We start from the raw sequence: 16873 nt of genomic DNA, 5'->3' as shown, positions 1-16873 counted from the left end.
CCAGCAGAGCCCTAGCTCCCGGCCTGACGGCCGGGTTCTTGCACAGTGAGCATCTGCAGACGCAGAAAACTGAGGGTCGAGGGGCCGGGGGGGCATCTCCGGCCCAACCTCACCGGAGGGATGAGGAGAGGGACCCACAGCGCATCAGAGGTGTGGCATCTCCCGCCTGACAACCGTCCACCCCATAAGGAAAAGCTGACCCCGGAGAACTCTGAGGAAGCGTCTGTAACCGCAGCAGAACTGCAAACAGAAGGAGACTTTTCTATTTTCACAGACTCACGCATTTTAGTTAGAAATGAGCACTGCAGCTGTGGTACAAGAGGACTTCTCACCCCGCCGTCCAGGACGAGCGAAGCGAGCTCGAGAGTCGGAGGTCTAGTCAACTCAAAGCACAAGTGGACATACTGAGTGCAGAACCAGCAGGCAAGCGGTGACCTTTGCACCTCCCGGGGCCCCACCCAGCTCCCGACAGAAGGGGAGCGAAGGCAGGTGCCCCAGGAAAGCACACGGGCCGTGACAGCCCCGTCGTATGGTTTGCCCCACTAGTCGCTCCTTCTACTCCTCCCACTGCCTGCCCTTGGAGGGGTCACGACCTCCAAACCCCTTCCCCTTCAGGAGCCTTGCTAGTGACGACGCCACTAGGCCCTGACATTTCCTCCTGGGTAAGGCCACCGAGCAGCAAGAACAAGTCCAAGGAGAGTGGGTGACCAGCAGCGGCGAGGAACTCATCCATGGGGGAGGCGAGTGCTCTGACAGCCGCCTACATCTCGGGTCGGGTTACCCGGGCATCATGGTGATGGCAAGGGCAGGCAGGGGGCCTTCCAAGGCCTCCTTTGTGACATCTCACTTATTTTACCTCAGGCCTCATTGTAGGGCGCTCGCTCTGGAAGACTGGTTTGAACAGGGCATGCCAAAGGCATTTGGAAATGATTTTCAAAAGATGATCGGCGTCTCTAACATCCTCTACCTGATCAGCATTCTGCCTCATTACGTCCAGTTCCTTAATCCCTCCAGGGTCGGATCCCTGACAGCTGCAGCTCAGCACGTGCCAACGAGCTCAGTCCCCACCTGGGCGTCACCGCCCTCGTGGACTGCAGGCTGACCCCTCCCGCGGCCCGGGCTCTGGGGAGACCAGGCACTGACTAGACGGGGCAAGGCCAGTGGTGAGGAAGCATGGGGCTGGGGGTGGCGAGGGGGGCCCTCCAGGGAGAGAGGTGGCAGGAAACCACACTCCTCTTTGTCAACCGCCTTCACGTGCCCTTGAGGAAAAACGCCTGGCTGTCCTAAAGGAACTCAAGTACCTCCTTATCTTCACCCACTCAAAAAAAAAAAAAAAACAGAGTAGAAAAGAAAAATCACAATTGCTCTCTTCAACCAACAGGAACCCAAACCAGCACGTGGAAAGATTCGTGGATCCTCACACGCGTTTCCCTGCAGAAGGAAATGTGGCACCAGCGTCCCCTCAAACAGGCTGGAGACTCCGAGAAACAGAGACCCCACCAGTCAGCTTCGGATCTCAAGGAGGGAGGTGAGTGACCGCCACGACTGGCGCCCGGTCAGGGACTCACCGGCTGCCGTCGCTGCACGCCTTAAGTAGCAGGAGCACACACAGCACACGCTTCTCTGTCTCTGAAACAGAAGGAACAAGTTCTCCATCCCAGAGGGAAATCTGTGACAAAGCAGCTCAGTCTACAGGAGGACGTGCTTCTCAAAGACGCCGCCAAGCTAGCGCTGCCTTTCGAGTGGCACTTGACTCGCAACACGACAGCAAGCGGAGCGAGTTCACGCGGCCCCCGTCACAGGCAGGCCGCCCCTGGCCCCCCGCGAAGCCAGGCTGCTCAGGGAAACAAGCGTGCCACCGGCCACGTCCTACCCGTGCCTCGATCTCTCACATGAGGCCAAGATTCTAGTGGAGAGAAGCGCGCAATCTATCTCACGGAGGACAAAAACCAATTCTGGACGAAAACCTTTCTCAGAGTTTCGTCAGGCTGCAGGATTCTGACATTTTGCTATAATATTCTAGGGAGAATTACAGTGTGTTTAAATACGGTACAAAGGAGATGGATGGCCTGTGAGAGGCAATGAGTCGATGAAAAAAAACAATAACACAGGTTTTAATTTCCTAACGCAGTTATAAAATGCTGACAGCAAAGGGCTTTCTGGTTTGATTAGGTCCGGAGGGTAACAGTAAGCACATCCACCTGGGGCTTACACACACACACACACACACACACTCACACTCACACTCTCTCTCCCCCCTACATACTGGCAGCACACACAGCAGATTCACCTAAAAAGGAAATGTAAGGAGTTAAATTACAACTCAGCAAAGAACGAAAGTACAGGAATTAAGAATCGAAACAGCCCCTTTAAATCCTGAGCTTTAAAACAACCTACTTTTTCCAAATTAAAGACCTTCCTGGTCAGATACCGGCGCAGGAAAGAAAGGCTGGCCACGCCTCCAAAGCTGGTTTGTTTCGTGCTTCACAAAATCCGCAGAAGGACGCGGGAGGCCCCGGGCCAAGGATCACAACCCGGTAAACCCCTGAGCGGGCCCCGGCTGCTGCACCTGACCTATCCTCCTACGCTTGCCGTCAGAATAAGTTACTCCCGACGGAGAACTGTGTAAAGCACTCTCCCCAAACAGAAACCAAGGGCTCGAGTGTATCTGCTTTTCACAACTCTGACCACAGACCAACCAGAAGTCTTCCGCCCGTCCATCTGGAGTTCCAGAAGGATCCAGCACACCTGTCAAACGATGGATCTGGATTTTCAGCTGTGCGGGCTGCTGTGTCACGCAGACAGCTGAAACGAGGGATTCCGTCATGCCCTGCCTGCACATGTTGGATCCAGGGAGACGCAGGCTGGGGGCGGCCCGGCTCACGTGTAGCGTCTTGCCGATGCCATCACCAAACCCTGAACGACGGTGGGAATCAGCCAGGAACACGCTCTCATCACTGAGTGTCCCACTGCGCTTTGCTAAGCCGTGACCTAGGCACCCGTTGTCTTGTCTACACATGGCCCAGTGCTGGCCGCGGGGAAGACAAGAGGATTCTTTCTCTTTTCTCCTCCCCAAACGAACCTGTGCCCCCCTCTCCCCCGCCCCCAAGCCCCACTCACATGTCCGCTCCCTGTTCCTGGAATTGGGGCCAGACAGGCAGGGACGACCGGAGCCACACACACCTCCTCCTTATACCCGTTTCACCTTCCCCACCAGCTCTGGATTCAGGAACCAGAACGCGGTAAGAAGGGTCGGCTCAATTCTAGAAGAGCGGCCCGTTTCAAGGTTTACTGGGGGACCCCACAGGCCAGGGCTGGGCGCCCGCAGGACACATGTCATGCGACACTTCACACCACCCCATGAGGCAGGAGCAGCCCACTGTCCAGGCCAGGAAACCGAGGCTCCCGGGTGACGGCCCCAGGCCCCACCACCAGTGAGGCGACTGAATCCACTCCTTTTAAGTTCAATCCCACTCTCGGTTCCACTGGATCAGAAAATACAAAGGTTTGGCCCCGACTGGCACGACTCCATTAGGCGAGTTTCCGGGTTTTGTTTCCTAGGCCCCTGCCCCCGTAGCTTTTCTCAAGTTTGGAAAAATATGACACAAGAAGAAGTTAACATCGGCATGTAGTTTGGAGCACGGCCGTCAGTGCGCGGTCCTGTGGGGCCCGTTTGAGTCCCTAGCACGGAAGCAAGGGCCTCCTGCGCCCATGGAAGCTTCGATTTCTCTCCTCTCCCCAGCTCTCCGCACAGGCCTCAACCTGGGGACAGTTGGCACGAGGAGGAGGTGCCCGGCGATGAAAGCAAGGAGAGCTGGAGGCCGGCTAGTCCTCAACAGTGGTCAGTCAGCACACACAGCCGCCGAGCCTCTCAGCCAGGGATCGCGGGCTCTCCTTGCTGGGCTGGGCACCTGGGGCAAGGCCTTTCACGGCTGGGGAGAGAAACCCTGGCAGGGCCGCTGTCATCCCACCTGCCAGCCCTGCCCGGGCCCCCTGAGGGGGCAGGGGTCACAGCACTTGAGACACCTTTCCTGTGTGCCCACCTTAAAGTTGAGGCAACTGAGGCAGAAAGAGGGAAGAGGACCCCCGCATCTTCTGGGACGACCAGAGAAAGACGAATCACGTGCCTTCGACTACGAGAAACCCGTGGTCTCTCCCCTCTCCCTTTTACCAGCCGCTCAACTGCCACAACCGAGATACAAACATGACCTGCCACGGACCCCTCTGACCAAAAGCCAGAAAAAGCGAAATGGGAGGGCAAACACAATGTTCTTATTTTTTTACTTCTATCCTTAGCTGTCACCATTCCAAAGTATCTAGAACGATCTTTCCTGCCATTAAGTCCACTTACACTCCCTCGGAACTTGACAGCGGTGTGTCTTGGTTTGGAACGCAGAGTGTGAGGTATCTGAAGTTGCTTAGATTCTGTAAAAACGACAAGGGAGGCCAGGCAACTCCTGGAACTTGTGACCAGAATCTCATGACTTTGCCGAACACCTTTCTCAGACTCAAACAGAAAAGGCACACGCCACCCAGGAAAGCAGGCGCTCACAGCCCACCTCCTCCCTCTGGTGCCTCTTTCTACCTGTGTCCCGACTCCTGACCCAGGCCACAAGGGCCCGGCAGACGCTGGGCTCAAGGGAAGAGGACACCCGGGTACCCATCCCATTAATTCTGTGCCTGGTGGGCGCAGGAAGAGCTACAGGCTTTCCTAGGAAAAAAGAGTCACACAGTTATCGAACAGAAAGGTTCAAGTGGAGACCAGACAGTTTAATCAGACAAACGTGCCCCCTCTCCCTCACTCCCGGTTCCCGGGCACTCTTTCAAGTTCACCTGCTTCCAGAAGGAGAGGCTTTTAGCATCAGCAAGAACCTCTCTCTTCCAATACTCACATGGAAAACGAGCTCAGAAACAAAAGTCCACCCTGGAAGAAACCCCAGAAGAATCCAATTTGGAAAGAATTTAATTAACAAAATAAAACAGGGCAAATGGTCCAGGAGGGGCCCCAGGGAGGGCGGACTTGGCCGAGGCCCACGCCGCGCCCGCCCGGCAGGCCCCGGGGAACTCTGGAGCAGAGCCAGCCTCGAGCACCAGGCCCGCTCGGCTGCCACCAGCTTCTCACGCGCGCCTCGTGATACACATTGTCAAGACCCAACAGCCGGAGTTGCTCATCAAGTGGCCTCTAGCTCTCCTATGCTGGCTTGGCACAGTAACGCATGCAAAGCAAGGTTCCAAGGGCTTCACCAAACAGTTAATTTTGGCAAAAAGAGAAAACAAACAAAAAGCTACAATTCATAAGCAGGATTAAAAGCCACTGAAGTGAAAACAATGTATTTCTCAACAGCATGGAATGAGACTACGGCTACAATCTGTTTTTCTTTTTAAGTCTCTGCCATCCTCTCCCGCAACTCGGGTCAAAGTTCATAGCAGCATATCACAAAGTCCTCTGTCAAGCTAGTGTTCTCTGCTTCAGAGGTCAGAGTTCACAGGTCAAGTTCAGTCCGTCCGAAGAATCATGGGAGGATGCTCGCTGTCCTCCTCCAGCCGCAGGGCACTGGCTTCATCTTCCAGACAGGCGCTGCCCGCCGCACCCAGCTCGTCCGTGTAGGCTGCAAAGAGACAGCGTGGTCACCCTCAAAGGCTGGACAAGGCAGAGTCCAGCAGCCAGGCGGAGGCTGGACTTGGGGACATTGGGAGGGTTTATAAAACACAGCCCACACTAAGACTCAATTTTAATCTCTCTTCTAACGAGCTTTCTGCAGCTTTAGGCAGCTCGAGATGAAGTCATTTATTTTCCAAAAGTCATAAAGGTCAAAAAGATGCTTGCATAGTAAAGAGGGGCTTCCTGGTAGGCAGGCTGCTGCGTCCCCAGGGAGGAGGAAGAGCGGAAGCCCGGCCTGCACTGGTCACGTGGGACATTCGCACACACAGACTCCAGGGCTGCCCCTAACCGGAGGGCCATGAATCTCAGAGAGCACCGTGAGGAGACCCCTCGCGTGGGAGTAGGGCTGCAGCATCACCCACTGAGGTCAGGCTGACTGTGGCAGGGGGAGGGGAGGAGACGACGCACAAGGAGTGGAGAGGCCGCAGCCCGCATGGCTGCCCTGGCCTGGCTGCAGGGCTGCCCAGCTCCCTCAGCGGGAGGCCCCGATCGCAGGCCCGCAGCCCCGTTCCTGCCTCAGCATCCCCTCCTCGCAGGGCACCTGTCCCAAGGGGTGTCCATGCACGCCTGCTGACGGTGAAGAGCTAGGACACAGCCTGGGCAGGGTCACTGAGGGTAACGGTGCTTCATCTGAGAGGGGGCGAGCTGGGGACAGTTCACCTGCGCCCACGACAGCCTGAGCCACAATCACTACTTTTTCTTCATGACAAAGAAAACGAACTCAGCCTGCAGAGCTGACGAGAGCTCGCCTCTGTCTGGGCGCCACTGCTCTGGGCCCGCTGCAAAGTGGCAGGTGGGCGACGCAGACAGGGCGAGAAGCTCCACGCGCGGGAGTGCCGCGGGAGGCTGCCCTGGGCCCGCTCTCACCCAGTCTCACCCAGTCTCGTGGGAGACGAAGGCGCGTGAGCCCCGGCCGCGCCGTAGGTCGGAGTCACGAGGGGGCAGTCGTGAGAGGCGGAATCTAAGATTTCATTGGTCGTCTCCATACTGCCGTCCAGCCTGGGAAGCGGAGGGAAAGGGAAACAGTGAGGACGGCCTGGGTGCCAGGCCAATGCCGCCTCACGGCCTGGGCACCAGACCTGCGGTGACAAAGGCAAAGGCCCCCATCAGACGGACACTCATGTGTGCCTGTCACACTGTGGTGACTTTAACACGACCCCCTGGGTGCCTGTGCACTGGACTTTTACATGTAAGTCTGATGGAGAAAGTTATACCTAGGGAGGCAACCTTACTGTTTATTTAAGACTAATGGTCATAAACAGAATTCTAGAGAAAACTCACCTCCCACCGAACAGACGAGTACTACAGTCTCGTCAGAACCTTCAGATGATAGAAACAGAAAACCAGACTGCACTGCATCCCAGTGCACAAATGCTCACTCCTTCCTTCCAAGGAGGAAGCCTGTCCCTCACAGGGAGGTGGCACCCTCCGAGAACATGCTCTACACTCTGGGCAGCCCCACGGGCGCCACCCCCGTCTTGCAAGGTGCTAAGTTCCATCCTTAGCCCCTCCTGAAGAATGCCCCCCGTCCACAGGGAGGGACGGTGTGGCGCTGGCCACATCTACTCCTCTCTGCGCCCAGGGACTGACTGGGACACGGGCAGGGAGCTGTGGGAGGGGCCTGCACCATATCACCTGCCTGGTGGGAAAGTGAAGCCCCTAGTAGCACAAGCCTGATCCTGGAGCGTGTCCCTCTGTGTCCCCAGCCCTGAGAAGATGAGCGCGCTTGCGCCAGGTGGCTGACAGCAGCCTAGCCGCAGCGAGGAGGCGACAGCGGGGTTGGGGCCAACTCACTTGTGCTGTTTCATCAGGGTGCACTCGCCCCCCTCCTGGGGGTCCAGGTTGTACATGTAGAGGTACCCGTCGGAAGCCCCTACCAATAATCGGGGAATCTTCTGAATTCTAGCGAGAATGAAAAACAGCCAAATTCTAGGAGAGTGACTTTCACACCAAGTTCTTTTTAAACTAGCAGCCTCACCTTTGGCACGGCCGGGGAAGAAACAGCCCCCCACCCTCCCAAAGCCAGCACAAATTTAGTTTCGTGTGCTCCACGCGACCCACGTGGAGGAGGATATGGACCACGCCCACTGTGCTCCTCGAGGCCGGAAGGGCAAGGCCAAGGGGGTGCTCAGTGTGGATGAACGCAGCCCACAGGAGACAGGTGGGAGCCACAGCAGGTGCACGGTTTCTCTGATTGCCAAGGGTAGAGATCATCACAAACTTTTCAGCTAGCTATGGCAGTTAGTTAAAAGGATGTAAAATTACGGGCCCACAAAGACGTGCTATCACTGCGTTTTCAAGATGGTTTCCCCACGTGCCCTACTGTCCCGCACGGACGGTCCCAGTGTGGTTCCGGGGGCTCCTGCGTGTTCCGAGGCGGGAGTCAGGAGCCCCGAGCTGGTGAGGCTGCCAGCTCCGCAGCCTTGAAGGTTAAATACTGGAGATCTCACATGGTTTCTGACTTACTGATGTTTCTCATTAACACTCCACAAGTTCCCAACAGAAATGGAAGGAGGAAGAGTTTGGGATCAGAACACCGCAGAGAAATCCCTCAAGTCTCCTAATGGCAGGGTGTGCCCCGTGACTCCCTCCGCTCCGCCTAACTGACTAAACCAAGGGCCTAAGTTTGCAGGGTGTTCTCGGGCTGCCCCAGGCACTGTCACTGGCACTCTGCGACTCGACTCCTGACTGCAAGCACACAGGGCAAATGGCAGGGAGGCAACGCCCGGCTCTACTCACGTGGCCAGCGAGCAGATGTTTTTGTGACCACAGAAAGGCAGGCGGACTGTGGCAAAAGCTCGGCCCTGGTTGAACATCTCTGTTACTTGGGAGGGCAGGTAGCTGGTGGAAGCCATGAGCACCTTCCCGAAGTAGCCAGTCCAGGTGGTGGGCTCCTCCTGAGGTCTGCAAGAAGGGGAGAGCAGCAGACACGTAACGCTGGATTCATCCCTCCAAGAATGGCCACATCCCACTCACACAGAGACAAGTGTCAGCCCCGAAGCTTGAAAGAGAAATTTCCCATGCTCAGGAGAAAAAGGGGGGCCGAAAACAATGACCTCTTGAGACGCGAGGGACGTCGTCTGGGAAGGGCCAGAGGAGGTGGGCTCTCAGGGAACAGAAGCGGGAAGAGCCATGCTCCTCCCAGGCGGCCAGGCGAGATTGTAGCAAGCAATCAGGCTCCCCGTTTATAGCAGGTGTGAGGACGCATGGGGCCAAATTCACGGTCCCTCCACTCTTATCTTTTTAACAGGAAGTCTCAGAAAACCGTATGAGCACAAATCTCAAAGAGTGATTTCCCCGCGGCCCATTTGTGTTGCTGCTGTCCATCCTGGGTATATTTTGTACGTGGTCTTAAGTGCTCCTTGAATGAGACAAAGCATAAACTAACAATACGGATCCCAGTGGGACGTTCTTTCTAAAAGTCAAGAAAAGACCACCCCTTCACCACACATTACCACTGCGGTAATACACAATTCAATCAGCTGCTTCAAAACCGAAAGCCACCTACGGCAGGGGGAGCCGCAGGCTCCTTCCCACGGGCAGTCCGCTCACAGATGCTTTCGTGTCAGGGAAGCGCTAAGAGGTGGACATCCGTACTAACCAAAAGACGTCCGTTTTCACCCTTCGTGCCTCACTCACACCTTATTCTTTTAGCATACTTCCCACACCAGAACGTCACCTTACGGGGGAAAAACTCGTTTTACTGCTGAGCGGAGAGTTGGTGACACTTATTCTAGAGCCAGCTCCAGGGTCTCTAGTGGCAAAAATGACTCAAGGCAGAACAGTGTCTGCGCCCACGTTTTCATCCAGTCAGTGGAGAAAGTGCTTTATTTTTTAAACAAGTGCATCTCTGCGACTCACTTTTCCTTCACGGCCTCGAGTTTGAAGATGTGCACAGTCTCCGTGTTGCTGGAGGCGGAGAGGAACATGCCGTCCATGCTGAAGGCCAAGGAGCAGATGCTCACGCACCTGCGGGAGGAGGCGAGGAGGTCTGAGCCACGCTGTCACCCGAGACACCGAGGGCTGCCAGCTGCCTTCCTCCAGGGACTTCAAGGTCCCAGAGAAGGAAGTTCCCACGACAGACACACTTGGTCTACTGATAGCTTTCTTGCTCCTCTCTAGTCGTCTTCTCAAAAACTTTTCTTAAGGAAGGAAACTGTTTGACAGGTAATACCACGTAAGAGTCATCTTTTAGTATATCCTTAAACAGCCAATTTTCTTTGCAATTCCAAATGACAAAGGGAATCAGGGCTTCACTAAACCATTTTTAGCTGAATTAGGCTGGATTTACAGCACTAAGGTTCCTAAAAGAAAACCCAACAATTTAAATTACAGCAGTTCCTAACACGCAAGAAGGTGAACCAGCAACCCTCAGAATGTTGAACAGAGCAAAACTTGCAACACGCTGAGGCTCTGCAGTTCACCTTAAAAACCCCAAAGCCGTCGGATCAGTCTGCATTTCCTCAGAATCCTAGGAACACGAGGTACGTTTAGCCCTGTCGATCATAGGGGTTTTATTCAATTTGCTCCGCAGTCACAGAGTGCTTACAAGGCGCCCAGCCCCGCAGTAACGCTTGGGGGCCCGCGGGGAGCGGCTCCTGCCTCCGTGGAGCCCCGGGAGGGGAGGCTGTGCAGACATGGAGTCTGCTGCAGGGCAAGGAGCTGTCGAGCAGGGAGCAGAGGGCTACGCTGCATGAGGGAGAGGCCGCCTGAGGCACAGACCCTCCTCGACTCCAAGGGTTCAGGAGGCCGCCAGGGCACAGACGTGACATTCCAAGCACAGCAGATGCCTGTGCGACACCCTAATGGAGAGAGCGCACTCTTCTGCGGAGCTGGGAGAGATGGGGAAAGGGAAATGAGAGACAGCTGGAAAGGAAGGCGCCGGGAGGCCTTGTAAAGCAAGGAGTTGAGGGGTTTGTAGCTGACCCTCTAGGCAAGAGGAGGGCAGTGGAAGCTTCCAGATTGGCGTGGGCTCCAACTGTGTTTATGTCCTCCAACGACAGTCCGGCTGAAGCTGAAGGACAGAGCGAGGGGGCCAACAGCAGAGACCAAGGGAGCGCACAGTTAGACGGGGACCCAACCTCGGGGCGCAGGGGCTTGGGGGTTAGGGGAGTGACCTGGGAGCCGACACCTGCTGCCAGACTCGGGGTGTGACGTGCCCGGGGGAGCCAGTGTCGAGGCCCTCCAGCCCTCCAGCTTGGGCAAGGGGCGGTGCTTGGGGAGGTATTTACCGAGATGGGTGTGTCAGGGACGTGGAGTGGACGGGCACATTGTGGTGGCTGTTTCCCAGGGGAGACAGGAAAACCTCAGCAAAGCAGCTGGGTTGTGCGTACAGCTGCATCGTCGCCCGCACACAGACAGAAGAGACAGTTTCGGAGGGCGTGTGGCTGAACGGAGGGGAGCAGAGGCTCCAGGGCAGCAACGAGGCACAGGAGGAGGACACAGAGCGGGAGCCGCAAGAGAAGAGAAACCCAGAGAGCCGCGGTGTCAGGAAGCCAGGGAGGGGAGAGGGAAACCAAGGAGACGGTAACAGGGGCTGGGCGTGCGGCTCTGCCGACGGCCTCGAAAACCTCTGCGCCCTCTGTGGGAACGACCCCTGGAGGAGGGGAGAGCAACAGATGGAGCGAGGGTCTCAGGGAAGGGGGGGTGACAGCTACAGGCTCTGGAAGACTTCTTGAGTATGGCACTTCCCGGTCCAACTCCCCACCTCGGGGAGGTGGGTTCTGTTAGCTGCCCGTGTGCGAGGGGACCAGAGCCCCAGAGGTGAGGTAACGCTGAGCAAGGTCACACAGCTACGGGGGGGGGGGGGCCTGGGATCTGACCCCAGAGCCTGAGTCCTGAGTCCTGTGGCAGATGGTCCAGGACTAACCAGGACCAACATCCCTTCCTCCTGAACAGAAAGAGCCAAGTGCAGGCAGCAAGGTTTGCAGACAGATGGGGAAGTGGACAGAGCTCCACACTGCGACTAACGGTTTTTTTTTTTTTTCATTTTTGTACTGGGAAAGATTGGCCCTGAGCTAAAACCTGTTGCCAATCTTCCTCTTTTTTTTCCCCTCCCCCAAACCCCAGTACATAGTTGTATATTCTAGTTTTAGGTCCTTCTAGTTCTTCTATGTGAGCCACCACCACAGCGTGGCTACTGACAGACAAGTGGTGCAGTTTGGAGTGCGCTGAATTTTTACCCCCCCCCTGCTTTATCTCCCCAAATCCCCCCGGTACATAGTTGTATATCCTAGTTGTGGGTCCTTCTAGTTGTGGCATGTGGGACGCCTCAACGTGGCCTGACGAGTGGTGCCATGTCTGCGCCCGGGATCCAAACCTGCCAAACCTCTGGCCGCCAAAGTGGAGCGTGTGAACTTAACCACTCGGCCACAGGGCCGGCCCGTGGAGAGCGCTGAACTTTAACACTAGGCCATCAGGGCTGGCTTTTTTTTTTAAGAAAGAGCCAAAGCCATTTGCTGGGGTGAAGCAGGGGGATGGGAGAGCTGGTGACAGGTTTTCAGAGCAGAATAAGGACAGGAGCGTGCGGACTAGGCAGGAAGCTCTGAGCCTGTCGCCTGAGAGGAGGCCGAGGAACCCACACGGCCCTGGAGGGCCTGGCTGTGAGTTCTTCCACACTCGCCAGCTACGTGGCCACGCTCCACGTTCAGGTGGGGTCCCAGGCAAGTGAAATCCAGCTTGCTTATAAAACGCCCCTTCACCTCCCAGGACAAGGCTCTGACACCTCAGCTGCCCACCCGGCTGGGCTGAGAACACCCATCTCTCACCTAGGATCCCAGCACTTCCTTAGTGTTGTCCACTTGTCTGTCACAGAGAACGTGAAACTGAAACCCAAACAGACCTCCAGAAGCAACGCTGGAGGTTTATGCACTTTACCTCTTAACTCCTCTCCGGAACTCGAAGAGTTTCTGTCCCTCTGGAATGGAAAATACCCTAATCACGGTCCCCTGGGGCATGGAGAAAAAGAAAGAAAAAAGAATTTCAGCCGAGTAAAAATAGACTCCTATTTTTTTCACATCAGACTATATAAATGAGACGTGGCCCGTCCTCCGACGACACTTGCACTGGGCGGCGCGGGGGTTTCTGAGGCCCCTCCTGGCCAGTTCCCCAGCAGGCCCTTTACACAAACACCTTCACACCTTCTTGCCACAGCACACCAGAACATTCCCCTGTTCTACTGTTTACTTAATATTAATCTTTACTTTAAATCGACTCATGTGACTGACTTGAAACACAAATAGCATTGTAGTCAGATGCGGAATATAATAACTCTGTTTTCTTTAAGTCATTTAAAGTTTAAACTATTAAAAACAAACGCTGTAAGCGTGCACCACGTGTTGGGAAGGCCCACCTACCTGGACGTCTGACAGGGCTGAGGCCCGGCTGACGTCCTTTCCCACCACTGTTAAGCTGAATTACTGATCAAGGGAACTGATTAGCTGGAAATGTTACTTAATTGCCTAAAAAGGAATAAACCCAAACTAACAAAATGGTAAGACCTGCATTAAGAAAACTTGTGCAACCCAGACAAAACAAAGCATGCAGAGATGGGGAGGGGTGGCACATCCCTGCTTGGAAATGCAGCACTCTGAAGACGTCCGTTTTCCCTACCACCCCACAGGGGATCTGGGACCAGGGAGGCAGGACCAGAGCATCTGGGAGGATAAGGAAGAGAATGGCCACGAAGGTGAAAATGAGCGCCCCTTTCAACAGCTAATTATTAAAAGAACACCAGTACGCTTCAGAAATAAAGCAGCACAAAAAGAAACAGACTGCTAAAAGGGAAGGCAAGGCCTTAACACAGGCAGCACGTCAACTCTGGGGGGTAGGGAGAATTATTCAACACCTAACCTCACACTGTACAAAATTTACAAGGTTCAAACTGTTAAAGATAATAACCATTAAGAATAACTCACATTTATAAACAGGAAAAAAAAAAACCCCAAACCAACACTTATACACGGCCTGAATGTGGACCACCAGCAACTTTTTAACAAACGACAGTAAATCCCTACAGTGGGGTCCTGTACAGCCGTTAGAAATCAGGCTGCGGATAAAATGGGTCCCTTTGAGAAAAGGTTAGATTTCAGGACAGTGATTCTCTCTGAGTGGAAGGAGACCGACTGGGTTTGTAACTCTTGACAATTAGGGGGATGAAATGGTGCATTCGTATACAAAACCACCATGGCAAGGTTTTGCTCTCTGAGGCCTGAGCTTGTGGAGTTAGCTGTAATCTTCAGCGGCACACCTACTGTGTAATGCTCAAAAATGACAAGTTGTTGGTCACAGCTTGACTGCAGCTCCCTGAAAGCAGGATTAAGCCACAGACGCTGGAGTGGCCCCAGCACCTAGGAGCACAGTAGGACCAAGGCCACTGGGGGTCTAATCCCACCAGCTAAGAGGATTCCGTTAAAAAGCAATCAGAAGTTTGCTCTTTGCAGTCCAGAAAAAAATCCACTGTACTTTTACTGGCCTTGAAATTCCATAAAGCGTGTTAGGGCCTTTCTAAGATTTAATAAAAAAAATAAAGATAAAACTTTGATTAATCTAGGGATAGAATTTCAAAGCCATTTCAATACTCCCAAGGGAGAAGAAAAGGACAGATGATATTGCAATTGCCCAGCACAGTGTTTAAAAGCAAAGTCAGGCTTAGAGTCCAAGCCTCTGTTACTGCCCAGCCGGGTGACCCTGGGTAAACTACTTAACCTCTCTGAGCCCTCAACATAAAATGGAAAAATGTTTACCTTGCTGAGGGGATCAAATGAGGCAATGCATACAGAGGATCTAGCAGAATTCATGATGTTAAGTGATCCATAAAGTGATCATTACTATAGAAACTGGAAGCAAGAACAAAGACCCATGTGGAAAGTTAAAGCGAAACTGGGCAGCAAGCAACTGAAGAGCAGGCACCAGGGCTCAGGAGAGAGCAAGAAGCCAGGAGAACCGAGAGCTCCAAGAGAAATAAGACCGAGAGTAGGATTTTTAGGGAGAAGAGTGGAACAGCAAAAGACAAAGATGCAGCAGGCGAGTGAGGAAGAGACTGAGGAGCCCTCAGCGTCAGAGAGGCGAAGAGAAGTGGGTTAACGGAAGGGACGCCGAAGCCACTCTGTCCCACGGGGGGAGCTGGAGAAAGGCCACACTCTTTTAACCCAGAAATTCTGCTCACTGGACGCTCTGAAGTTAACAGAGAAGCACAGAAAAGATTTATATGTAAGACAAGCACACTATTATCTATATAATATACATGAACATATTATTAACATATTACTCTAATATATTCTAAACATTAGAAACAATATCGACACCCCCCAGGGGCAATGTTTAAATAAATAAATCACAACTGAATCCTGTACAGCCTTAGAGAAATACAGTATCATGCAGAGTGAACAAAGGATGATCAATTCCACACACAGTGTGACCACACTTTGTTAAATAACTAGAGAAAGAATGGAAGGCAATTCACTGAAGCATGTTCGCGTCCCCGCTTCCCTAGCACAGTGCGTGAGCACCACGACCTGAGGCACACGGGCGAGCGCGTGGGCATGAGCGCACCTTCAGCTCTTCTCCGCCCCTGCGTGTCCCACCACAAACCCGCACTAGCTGGACTGTCCGCGGAAGCCCGCCCCGTGCAGCGCCTCTCACGACATGACGAGCGGGCTTCTATCTGGGCTTCCCCGTGAGCTGGTCGATACAAAAGCTCGTCTGGTTACTTGACTGTGTGAACAGAACTGAGAGTCTGCTGGAACCTGGGCCTAGTTTCCCCCGGGCCACGGCCGACTAACCTTCTCAGAAGCAGTGGCGAGCTTGGTTCCACTGGCGTCGAAGGCCAGCGCTGCTAAAGGACTGTCGTGAGCCGGGATCATGTTTGCAGCTCTCTGCAAGGGTCAACCAGCAAACCGTGAGCGCCAGGCAGCGAGACCAGGCCCCGTGCCCCCACGGTCATCAGGCTGAAAATGCCAACTAGCTGTGGTGAAGACACCAGTACGGTTAACAGCAATACCAAACCCACTTGATTTACTGGGGGTGGGGGGTCCAAGGAAAGACTGCTCAAAACCTTCAAGGAAGCAAGCAACGTGTGCAGAAGGCCGGGTTGTTTCCGCCACGCCTCCAGGCACGCGCACTGCGGAGCTCAGCACTGCGGGGACGGGAAGCCACCCAGAGGCAGACTCTCCCAGATGCTTTGCCATTAGGAGGAAGCAGGGAAACCGTACTGCTGAGCCGAGGACGGCAGGATGCCAGAGGATCCACAGCACTCGTTTTTGGAACAAGGCCCATTTTAAAAAGCAATCCAGGTCCAAAAGGAACCTCACCAAGTTAATGGTATCGAAGACCTGCACCTCCCCGATGGTGGCACTGCCCGGGTACGCCAGGTAGCAGTTGTCGTTGTTTATGGACAGCGCACACAAGCCTGCGGGAAACACAGGAGAACAACGCGGAGTTAGGTGGGGAGGGTCTCCGTCTTAGCTGTCAGACATAATCCAGCATTCACCTCACCAAGAACGCAGAAACCAGAGAGCTCTGCCACAACCCGGGTCGGGGCACTGCGGGGTTCTACGCTCCACCCCCTATGCCGCCACCTCAGTGACAGCGGGATGGTAAGAAGAGATCAAAGGCCTTCGCCTGGAACTGATGAGCAACCCCAAAACTGGAAGCCGCCCAGCCCAATGACTCGTGGTCACGAGAGCAGCAGCAGAAGGCAGGCAGCCTGGTTTCAGATCAATACTTCAAAAACCCGTCTCTATCTGCGGACCCTGCAGAGTCAGCTCCCTCCCGCCCGCGGCCAGCGGGAAGAGGCAGAATCCGAAAGACAGGACACCTTCCCAGTCGACTCACCTGCAGGGTTGGGGGGCGTCTCCCTGATGGTGTGCAGGACCTTCATGTCCCGAATGTTGTGGATGTAGAGGGACTCCTCCAGGCACACTATTAGCCTCTGGAACACAGAGACCGCAAACAGAGAAGGGCAAACATGAAGGGCGAGGCACAATGTGCGCTCTCCACCTCACAGATGGACTCCGGGACAGACAGCCGCGGGCCTCCCAGCGCCACACACACTGTACCCCGGGGGCACTGGCCCCATCCACCAACTGAGTGGCGCCCAGAGCTGGTGGCATGCTCCCGCGACCAGTCCTGCCGGCTGTGCTAGGACTTCCTTCCAGCTGCGACTGAATCCAATGCCACGGGAGGTGGCCAGCTGCAGCTGAGAACCCGGGG

General features: G+C 54.7%; 1 protein-coding gene across 3 annotated transcripts in view; it reads right to left on the bottom strand.

The window, feature by feature from the left end:
• Nucleotides 1–4749: 4749 nt before the first annotated feature.
• The window catches only part of WIPI2 (WD repeat domain, phosphoinositide interacting 2), a 34281-nt gene continuing 22157 nt past the window's right edge, over nt 4750–16873 (bottom strand). For 2 of the 3 annotated variants that reach the window (XM_014865070.3, XM_014865073.3), the window contains 9 exons: nt 16496–16592; nt 15973–16070; nt 15445–15537; nt 12539–12609; nt 9524–9631; nt 8402–8566; nt 7457–7564; nt 6540–6661; nt 4750–5609 (listed from right to left, as the gene is read on the bottom strand). In XM_014865070.3, coding sequence (XP_014720556.3) covers nt 5497–5609; nt 6540–6661; nt 7457–7564; nt 8402–8566; nt 9524–9631; nt 12539–12609; nt 15445–15537; nt 15973–16070; nt 16496–16592 — 975 coding nt within the window. In that variant the 3' untranslated portion in view covers nt 4750–5496. Of the gene's footprint in view, nt 5610–6529; nt 6662–7456; nt 7565–8401; nt 8567–9523; nt 9632–12538; nt 12610–15444; nt 15538–15972; nt 16071–16495; nt 16593–16873 lie in introns of all 3 variants that reach the window. The other variant, XM_014865072.3, reaches the window with a different exon arrangement.

The sequence above is a fragment of the Equus asinus genome, chromosome 14 (genome assembly GCF_041296235.1).
Source record: "Equus asinus isolate D_3611 breed Donkey chromosome 14, EquAss-T2T_v2, whole genome shotgun sequence".
Lineage (NCBI taxonomy): Eukaryota > Metazoa > Chordata > Mammalia > Perissodactyla > Equidae > Equus > Equus asinus.
Note: the sequence above shows the minus strand (reverse complement) of the source record. Positions and strands in the feature narration are given on the sequence as shown.